The sequence below is a fragment of the Branchiostoma floridae genome, chromosome 1 (assembly GCF_000003815.2).
Source record: "Branchiostoma floridae strain S238N-H82 chromosome 1, Bfl_VNyyK, whole genome shotgun sequence".
Taxonomy (NCBI): Eukaryota; Metazoa; Chordata; class Leptocardii; order Amphioxiformes; family Branchiostomatidae; genus Branchiostoma; species Branchiostoma floridae.
This window is the reverse complement of record NC_049979.1, coordinates 14206153-14217221: the sequence shown is the minus strand read 5'-3', so window position 1 is coordinate 14217221 and position 11069 is coordinate 14206153. Positions and strand designations below refer to the sequence as shown.

Genomic DNA, 11069 nt, shown 5'->3' with positions numbered 1-11069 from the left:
CTTCCCCAGCTTATGATACTATCTTATACCACCGAAAGATCTGCTTGGAGATTAAATCCCATCACTAGCTAATTCGGAGTGTGCGTATATATTCCCCGTTTTCCCCACAAGACCCATGCCTGACGTCTGACACTATTTCTGCCGCCTTTCCCGCATCAGTCGCCACCATAGGTCGACATCTCGACACCTGATTTGGAAACAAAGACGAGGCACAAAATAATCAAAGCCGGTGCCCCGTTCCGGACGTTCCTTCTTTCCTTGCATGTGTTGTCTGCATGCCGTTTGGTATGGTTTCTCCTTGGTGGGGAAAAACACAAGCTCATTCGGTACATCATTTCCTTCTAATGCTTGACTGAGAAAACCCCCTGAATCATTGAATGACAAATACTGTTGCTAAGTATACAGACGTTATTAAGACTGGTGTAAAGGTACTGTGCTGTGCAGCCCGAAGTTCCGTCTCTGTCAGGTTCAGATGGTCAATCACCTAGGACATGTGACCCTGCGGATACATGACGTGAGCTTCGTGTTGAAAACGACCCAGCGTCCGTTGCTCAGTCTCTCTTCTGGCGCCCACTCTGATGTGGTATGGACCACATTCTGCTTAAGGTCGTACACTCACTCACTCAGGCCGTACGTTGATACCATATTCAACAGTCATATTACACTGACGTGGCAAAATATTGTTATGACAGGTATGGAGACATCATAAGCTGTGCACGTGTATTCCTTTTTTAACATACTATAGGGGCAACATATAGAATACCACCACAAAACTGTGCTAATTTTGGCGCTCGGAGGTGAGATTTATGTACTAGTAGAACATTACTTAGTGTGTCTAAATAATTCAAAACTTCGCAGGTGATCCACAGATCCTTACGACACACTGAGAAACATCATATCAGGAATATCAGGGTTAACAAGACGGGTAGTATAGATAGAATTTTGTATAACCTTTGACGAGGGTAGTGTAATCTATAACCTTTTTTCATGCAAGTCATGTTTGCGTCACATTGTTTATTTCTATAGTAGAAAATATTTTGGTACGCAGTCTAAAATACCATCCTGCACACAAATCTTCTTTTCTGAATTATGTATGATTTCTGATGATGTATGGTCTCTTCCATTTGTCCGAAAGTGTGACTGTCTAGATACGGACGCATATCTCATCCCCGCTTCCCCTAGAACTACTACTGTAGTATTAAACAGGTACATTCACCCCCTCCCATCCATACGAGTTTAACAGTACCACCCCCTCAAGACGAGTCGGGCAGTGTTACCCCCCTCAGATGAAACTGTCATTGTCACCCCCTCCCCCTGCAGACGGCTCAGACAGTGTCACCGGTGTGATGAAATCCAGGCGGCCGGTGGAGACTCCACAGGCTATGGCTCAAATAGAGATGTCAGGCGCGCTCACCTCCCCCGCGCCTCGGTAATTAGACCTGTACATGCTCGATAAATCTTCCCTGTACATCGCGTCCATGCTGTTGTCTGTATGTGGGTGGCTCTCCAACACAAGTCGTTCACTCTGTTTCCTTTCCACTTTTTGTTTGGACACAAATCTTCTCCTAACGCTCTGTGTCCGGGGATGACTTGAGGAATCCCATCCACAGCATGTGACTCCTAACTCTCCGCCCCAGTCGTTTGGAGGCCAGCATGGAGGATTGTCGCTCTGCCAGGCAGTGTTTGGGTAGTCTGCCGAGGAGGACCCACATGTCACAATATTTGCGTTAGCTCCGAAAATGATGACATTTGTGTGAGCGCGCCCGACCGCCGAGTGTGTTATCACCCCCAGTCATCTCTATGTGGCGTCCTGATTAAATTATCCCGCATTTCCCCATGCAGTAATTTTGACCGAGATCACGTTATCATATTTCTGAAGCGGAAAGATAAACAGACTGGGAGGGACATAAGTTTTCCATATGTCATCTCCTCTGCTCTCTTGGTTTGTGTTATGGAGTCCTATAATTGATTTTAGGTCCTTGGAGGTCTTTTTGTCCAACATCATTCCGTCGGCCCACCGCGGCGCATGGCCTACCGTAGGACGTTTTTTTTTCGACAACGGGTCTGTGACCGCACAAGAACTGAGACTCAACTTCTCCTCATCCCCAGCTATATGCACTGTGTTGTTGGCGTCCATAAAACCACCCCAATTAGTTTGATCTACTTCATCAAAAGTCAACAAGCGCTGGGTACTGGTTGGGCGGGATCTGGACCAGAGCCCCCAGACACGCCAGCAGTGCAGCCTGGGTACCATCCTCCGTTGAAACGCTGGCTCAGTCTCCTCGCTTGCTTACCCGCGGCTAATATATGGGTAAATACGAGCCACACCTCTGCATCATGGTCGGCTGTTTTCTGCACCAAACGCACAAGAAACACAAGCAAAGACCGCCTTCAGACGTCAGGGCATCCCTGCAGGTGGCCCTCGAAATGTCTTTGAATTTTTACTGAATCTAGACTACTGCAAACACGCAACGCAATAAGGTTCTGCCTGAAGAGATTGAAGATTTTTTAACTTGAAGGTCCACTTCGTTTCGGACTTGACCTATGTTTTCGTTTTTTTTCTTTGCACACAAACGCATCGATCAAGGAAGTTATGTTCCATATAACCTCCTGAGCCCTTGCACGGATCATGCCAATCCGCAGACGGCGACGTTTTCCCACACAGTCACAGACAGACATTATCAAATGTTACACTGGCCACATCCCCACACGACTGTCATCACAGGACGAACCGGCAGGAAGGCAGCACTAATCCGCCGATACGCCGGTACGAAAATATTGATTAGAACAATCACCAAAACACAACATCGCTCCAAACTTCAGAACCACTGTCTAAACCTCGATCTCTTCATCCCCGACTGCTAATTAAACTGGGACGAATGGAAACAGTTTCAAATTGAAATCTTTCATATCTATTTATTTTTTCAGGCCCTCTTGATGTTGTTGGGGTTACGCTTGAAGGAGCTTGAGTGCCAAGAAAGTGAAACAAAATAAATTCTTCCCGACAGCTTCGATGGCAAATTGAATCGTCGTCTTCCGGACTGAACTGGAGGGAAGAACTCTAATGTATCAGCTGTTGGCACGTCCTTCTGACCTTGGCGATTGCCTTGCCCTTGGTACTGTCGTGTACGGCAGGGTTTGACTACAGAATCTACATCGGCACCGACTTGTCGACATTCAAAGGACTTTCAAGGCGTTCTATTCAGGCTATTCAGTGAAAATAATGGGCAGAAAATTACATCCCGTGTGCAGTGACTGACATTTTTAAAATACATATTTTCTATGTGTCAGTCTGTGATGGCATTTTATTTCGTCATATAATACGTATTTCTCCAAAGACGACTGGTCGGTTTTACTAAACTTTTAGTACCGCCCACAACGCCCATGTTGTATGTGTTTGCACCAGAGGCCACACAAGTTCTGTGTCCCCGTGTTTGCTTGTTCATGTGCTTTATGTGCCCTTTAAAACACATAAGTCGGTAGCAGTGGGCTGGAAATACACTAAATATCCTCAGCAAGTAGGCCACTTGGGATGGGGTACGTGGTAACAAAATGCAAGGTTCTGGTAGAATAACAACGGAATGAAAAATCAGCCATAGTAGTACGTAGCATAGCGGAGTAGGGTCAGAATTGGCTGATCATACGCATATGATCTTTCTAACACGGCAAATTATTCTCTAATCATTTCGAACTTCATGCGTGTTATGTGCAGAGTCTATAGCCACCAAAACCAAAGCCATTGTTTTATTTATTTATTTTATTTCCCATCATTCTAACTCTTTCATCTTCGTCGCCTATATATATATAATCCGTTATACATGTGACAGTGTGTAACGTATATGTATATTTAAATCCTCCAAACCTCCCTCTGTTTCGGGGCCACCTACCATGTACACACACACACAAAAGAACTATTCATGTTATCTTTAGTTTATAAATCCATGTCCATTTTCTGAAGTGACATCTCACTACACAAGAACGACTTTATGTTTCCACAGAGCTTTGACGTCTCAATCAAAACCAGCTGACGTCTCCACTCGCGCAGCGAATGTTTCTTGTTGTCGCGACAGCGTGGAACACTCCGCTGGCACAGGCCATCTATGCCACACATGGTGCTACAACATAAATCGCAACGTCTTCCGCTCGGCGCTCGTTTTCCTCTTCCGAAGTCAAAATCCGTCTCTTTTCCATCTATTCCTGAGATTCAATCAGACGAAACTGTACCCAGCCCAGAGTTTCCGGTGCAATTAAGAAAACAAATATTGTGCGACCTTTTCAGTAATTATCAGAAACAGCTTCCTAGTATGATGAAAGGTGGGAAGATAAGGGATCTCGCCATGGAAACAACTCGCCTCACGATGTGTGGCCACTCTTAACCCTTATTCGTCAACACGGCATATCCTGGGCACCCACAGGATTAAAAAGGCCTGTCTATGTTACAATGATTACATATACAGATAGATCCTGGTCGGAATTGGGGCATTACTACGATAATTACGAGCGTTTAGTGCGGGCGGTGCAGATAACTATCCGCCCCTGAGGACGTGCTGTCAGCTCGCACAGGCTGTTTGTTTGACTACCAGGTTTGGAGAAGAGGTAATCGCAAACTTTTGTTGTGTGAAGTACGGCGTAAGTGGGAACTCGCTCCATGATCGTACGGGACCAATTCTCCCTGCTAGCGGAGTCAGCACGGTTTACCCGACGGCATATGGGCCTTGTCGCTTGCCCTGTTTGTTTTGGTTCAGTCCCCCCGCGGTCCCGGCCCCGAATTCCGCGCCAATCGCCCGTAATGATCTCATCTTCCGCGCGATTTGACGCCGACTGAAAATCCAGCTCGATTTCCACCCCAGATATAAGAGTTTTCTACACTAGTCTGGGAAAACTTTCACAGTTCGTCAACAAGAGCGCCTGCCCCTCCCACCAGTGCCACTAGAGACCAAAGTGACAAGTATCCGCCATGCCCAAAGTGAAGTACAGTGATCGTCGCATGTTGGTGTCGTTTGCAAACTGTAAACATGTTAATAGGATAAACAAAGACTCCTGTTTCCCTCCCACATGACGGGGGTTCTCTCCACACACACAAAGATCAAGTTGGATAATAAGTGTAAGAAATCTCTCCAAACATCGAGTAATCTGCAGCTGGTAAAAGGAAAAGATATTAGAGAATCCAAGATGACAATACACAGTATTTCTCTGTGATGAAGACATTGTGCATCACTATAGCAACATACATGAATGAGGAATGGAAATAAATTTTTATCTTGGCCTCTAGCGCTGAGAATCGCCTAACCCGTCGCTGCAGTACTACCAGTAGTGCATCACACTATTTTAGACTACCAGTTTACCAGAGGATGTGGACTGCAAGCATGGAGGCCTGCTAATTCCCGTGGCAAATTATACAGTGCTTCATTTATTGAGGGACCCTATGAGTATGAAGACTTCGCTGTAACGTCGGACCAACAGTTTCGTTTTCTCGTCTTGTGAAATATTTCGGGTTCATTATCGGCCATCCTCAATCTTGTGAAGATTCTGGAATAACGCCCGCGCGTGTAATTAACATGGTAAGCAGCTCCTTAGGCTACCTGAGAGGCTCATTAAAGCTACTGGTAATCAGGCCTTCGCACGTGCAAGCACACCTAAACAGCCACTTTACAGACAATGATAACGTTGCCCTTTTCTGTTTCGCAAACGTTACTACTTAATCGTCATCAACTTTATTTTTCTTTTATTTCTTGTCGCATTATTAACATCATTATCGACCCCTTAGGCCACCAAGAGGCTGATTAGAGGTAATAATTAGAGAGGCGGTGGTGCGTGTAAGCACGCGGCCCGCCCCCTCTCCCCGTGATGCTGATGTCAGTACGCTGTCCACTTCAGCACTAGATCACGATTAGCTGTTTACTGCTTATCTCATAATTAGGTGTAAACTAACAATAGGGGCTCGTTCTGCTGTCTCCTCCCATCTACTTAGTAGTCCTACTTATGGTTTTCTGTTCTTCTCGTTGGCTTATCATAGCTGAAAGTTCCAGTCATTCACAGATTCTTATGCACAAACTAATCGTAAGTAGACCGCCTCCAAGTCACAAAGAGAGTCTTATGATCAGTAGTGGCTGTCGCTGTCTGAGTAACGTTTCGTTCTTTGTCACGTGACTCATTGTGGTCAAACAAACGACGGTAGATAACGCAGACCTCACGCCCGGGGCGAGCGCTGATTGGCTGAGGCGCGCAAAGTTTGGGTGGCCGCAGAAACAGACACTGACAGCTGGGACAATGTGCAGCTTCCCGCACTCTCTCACGGCGCTGAAGAACAACTGTGAGTCTTGCGGCATCTCCTGCACTGCAGAGCCTACTCCGTGCACCGCTACAACTTGCGCGTCCCCGCAGGACGACGGAGGCTTCAAGCCACGACTTTCAGTTCTGTTGACACGGCAGGTGGACCTGTTGGCGGCCGCTACTCTGACGCTCTAGTTGCCGTGTGATACGCACATTAGCACGGCTCGCTCGACGGTCCAAAGACAGTGCTACATCTCAAGGACGACGCTTCTTTGCCGCCCAAACATGGTGAGAACGGAGGACCGGTCGCCAGAGTGCCCGTCTAACATTAATGACTGCCCCTTCAGCATCAGGCGCATGCTGAGCCAACCCTTGCACACTGCCGAGCTGCCTACCGTTAGCCTAACGGCAGGACACGCGCCCGCGCCCGTAACGTGCCGCGAGACGAACGGTGACCACAGTCATCACAACAAAGCCGTCAATGAACACGAACTGGGTAAAGACGGTAAAGATGCCCCTGATTCTAAAGTCGACACTGACGTCCCGAAGGATTCAGAACAGGAGGACTTTAAGAAAGAAAAGGACGACAAGGAGGAGGGTAAAAAGCACGAGAAGCCTCCGTTCAGCTACAATGCGCTGATCATGATGGCCATACGCCAGAGTCCCGAGAAAAGACTGACTCTGAACGGCATCTATGAGTTCATCATGAAGAATTTCCCGTACTACCGGGAAAACAAGCAAGGCTGGCAAAACTCCATTCGCCATAACCTGTCCCTCAACAAGTGCTTCGTCAAGGTGCCTCGCCACTATGACGACCCCGGCAAGGGAAACTACTGGATGCTCGACCCGTCAAGCGACGATGTCTTCATCGGCGGGACGACCGGTAAGCTACGGCGAAGATCGACTGCAGCGGCGAGAAGCAGGTTGGCGTTCCGCCGCGGGTTCGGGGTACGCTACCCGGCGGGCGTGATGGAGTGGCCGGCCACCGACAAGACCAATTGCTACTGGACCACCCATCCCCCGGCCAACGGCGGTTATTCCTTACCCCAGCACTCTCCAGGATTCCACTACAGCCCTCCTCCCTCCAGCACGCCCGGGTTCGGCTTCACCAGCCCCCACTCCAGCACGCCGCAGCACAACTTCTCCGTGGAACGCCTCCTGAGCACGGACACGTCCCGAGCTGCTCCAGTCTGCTCGTTAAGCTCCACCGTTCTCGGGACATTCCCGCCCCTCACGGTTCAAACGGCGTCCGGACTGCTTCATGCTACGCTGCCCCACCCCGCGGGTCTCCTCTTCCCCTCCCACGGGCACGTGCTCCACGATCCGTACGCGTCGCTTCGGACACTTGCCATGAGCCCGCCGACAGCCTTCACAGGGACGGTCGGGCAGTCTCCCCTTCCGCTCGGACTTCACCTGCAAGGTAACGTCGGCGAGCATGGCGGCCACCTCACGGTGGGAGGGACACCGCTCGTTCTACCTCGCCTAACGGGATAGAAGCGGTCGGGACCGACCGGACTCTTGTTCAGACTGTAAGTTTCTGTTCGCAGTGTTTGTCATGTTTCGGTTCTGAAAATGTGGCTCTTCATAATGTAATATAGTGTTGAAGTCGGGACTTCAGTGATTTATTGTACAGTAATGGTAACAAGTCTGTTGTGTGTTCCGGTAAAAATGTGCGTCTGTGCAAACTGTGCCATGTAGCTATGTTTGGTGTCAAGTCAGGGTCAAGTCTAAAGTTAGTCTCTACACTGAACGTGTAGGCAGTGCGTGGCGTCTTGTAGCCAGGAATGGCTTGTCAAAGGTTTATGACTTAAGACTTGGACAATATCAGAATTCCTGCCTTTATAATGATTGTGTTTGTGGTATAGATCTGGAACCTTGTGGAGAATTGATAACTTTGACAAAGTCACATTTTTTGTTCATGTTGTGCAAAGTGTTGTATCTCAGGGCCAGTTTAACTGACTTGTATACAAATTACGTTTATGTGTAACATATGCCTCTAATATAAATTTATTATTGTGTCTTGTTACGTATTTTTCTATTTCGGCACCCCGGAGTATGGCCTGGCGTCCGGACCACTGCACCTGAATATATTATACTTCTGCTCAGCACATACCAGATAAACACGGATCACGCCAGGACGATATCAATGTTGTAATTGTACAGTGTAAACCCCAGTGATGTATCTATGAAGTGGAGCAGAAATACCGTAACAGATATTTTGATGTAGGTAGACTCGCTGGTTAGTAGTGTCATAGGGGAAAATGAAAGTTTGTGATGGATTCTACTATTCTAGTGAGTAATATTCGAGTTGACCTGTTGTCATCTGTAATGTCAGCATTCATCGGATGCCTTTGCCTTTGGCTATAAAATTGTTTTAGTGGTAGACTAGTAAGTAGACTAAGTTACACTAGGCGAGGTTCAATACAACGCGTTTAGTTCAACCGTTTTTGTGACGCGAAGTCGGAGAACATTTGAACTTGAATTGTCATAACCTTGGATTACATACTTGTAGTGCAGGTAATATATGCTGGTGTCTGGTATCTTGTCTCTGGCGTGAGAAGTCAGAATAGTCAAGTGGATTACAAACATGTGACTTTCCTGTAGCTGTTAGTATTGTTGTATTCCCGCCGTTAGAGTGATGATGTCATGACTGTGCCATTTCCAAAGTGAAAGGTCGAACTCTTAAGTACAAATATGTAAATAGTGTCTTTTTTGTCAGTTGTCCAGAACAGATGGAAACGGTTGGCAGAGGATTATGTTCAGTCCATTAAGTTTTTTGATTGGGCGTTACTGACAGTTTACAATACGAGGTCGAGGTGTCACAGTTAGCTTATATCCTCACATGTTCCTTGTCATTTTGATGCTATATATGTATGGAAATACTATATATCAAAAGAGGAAAAGAGAAAATACAAAAAAAGGAAAAGAGAAAATAAAGTGTTTCATTGTCGACATGTGAGAAACGGTTTCAAGGCGTTTTTGCTTGTCTGAGTCGAAGCCCTTCCTTTGCCAAGTCACACTTGCACCGAAAATGTTACAAGAATACCAACAACACAAAAAGGTATGGAAAGATCAAACATAGCTATGTGACAAATTAAATTGTAACTAATGTCACCATTAAATCGATGTAAGACGTACCCATACAAAAATACTAACACCCTGTGTGGTTATCAAATATACCGTTACTGGAACATCATGGTACAAGGTGGAGGATTTTAGACCCCTGCGGTTATGGGTTCTGAATTATGTTTTACCATCCATAATCTGAGAATCCTGCAGCTACCACAGTATTAAAAAGCTCAGTAAAATTGATACTCTTCAGTTTTACACCTTACTTCGGTCGGAGAGCCTGGTTCAATTCCAACGCTCTCGAGCTCTTTGATCGAAGCTTCCCCTTGCCCAGTACTGCATGCCCTCGAAATACTCGTATAATTATCGTCCCTTAAAATTTTCACGTGGAAAGTTAAAGTGATTGTGTTTTAATTTATATCTCTGCTAGGTATGGCGTAAGATTCGCCATGTAAGCTTATACACAGGGAACTACAGATAGTCAAGTGTAGTGACTGTACATTTGACAGTGCGCTGTAAATTGTAACAAAATGACGTGTAGTCTGGTGACAACCGTAGGGCAAACAGTGAACACGCATTCGTGAGGGCACCGAACACCAAACAAGATTGTGCCTTATAGATTAGCGTATTAAAATCAATATTGGTACCAAACTAGAGACTACAACACTTTTTTTCTGTCGACTAGCACAAAATGATTTAACAAGTTCAAGTTCCTCGCCTTGGGATTTATTGATCCCAATTAAACGAGACCTCGTCAACATGCATGTGGCCACTGTCATAGTTACAGAGGTGCAGTCAATATGGCTGGTCGCTAGAGTAACCAAAATGGCTGGTCACCTTCGGCGGCTCAGTAGCCTCGCTGCGGTCTATCTGCAAAGATGTTTGTGCAAAGATAACATTCTCCATGGTGCTTGATGTCTGTAAAACTGTCACTAGTCAGTTTTAACCAGTAGGTTTCATACTGGCTCTGGTCTCACCATTCGCCGGCCGTGCACAGTAACTGACCCACATATAAGAATAACAGGGGAAACTATACAGATTTAATAATGTTACCTCTAAATGGCTGATCGTAGAGTCCTAAAATTATTCACTTAAGTACTAAAAAATTGCCAATCGTGACAGTATAAGAAGGTGATTTAGTGGTAGGATTGTAATATGTGCAAGAAGGTGCTGAAACGTATAACGTAGAGGCTACAAGAGTTACCATTTTCGCTAAAGAGAAATATTCCGTCAGAGACTACAATCCCCGAAAAAGAGCATTTGACTCAGAAATTCCGGTAGTAGAGACCATGGACAGTGGACAAATTAGTTCGGCTTCATCGACTCACCCTGTGATTGGAACTGCTACACTCAGGCTTTATTGTCCCTTCAGTACGCACGGTTCTCACACTCAATATTACTAGGTCGGAATCTTTCAGTCTAAATCCAAAAAAGACTACGACAAATCTGGGAAACGTAGCAGTACGTGTGGTATACAACTTGTACATCCGCGGCTTCTCAGCGGTCTGACTGTGCACCGTGGTCAGGTTGGATTGACCGCGATATTATGTTTTACATAGGTACTGGATAGAAAAAGACACAATCACAATGGTGACACACTGAATAACCAGATACAACGTACGATGTGACATGGGTAGAGACGGTCAGGAATTGACTTGTGGCAATAAAGAAAAACGAGGAAAGAAGCGGACAGAAAACCGCGCAATGTTGATGTTTGTCAGCCCGCA

At 46.2% G+C, this 11069-nt stretch overlaps 1 protein-coding gene across 1 annotated transcript; it reads left to right on the top strand.

The window, feature by feature from the left end:
* The first annotated feature begins 6168 nt into the window (after positions 1 to 6168).
* LOC118415699 (forkhead box protein G1-like) lies at positions 6169 to 9236 on the top strand. The gene has a single exon (XM_035820451.1). It carries the CDS (start codon positions 6559 to 6561, stop codon positions 7765 to 7767), a length of 1209 nt encoding a protein of 402 aa, XP_035676344.1. The 5' UTR covers positions 6169 to 6558; the 3' UTR covers positions 7768 to 9236.
* Positions 9237 to 11069: the final 1833 nt, after the last annotated feature.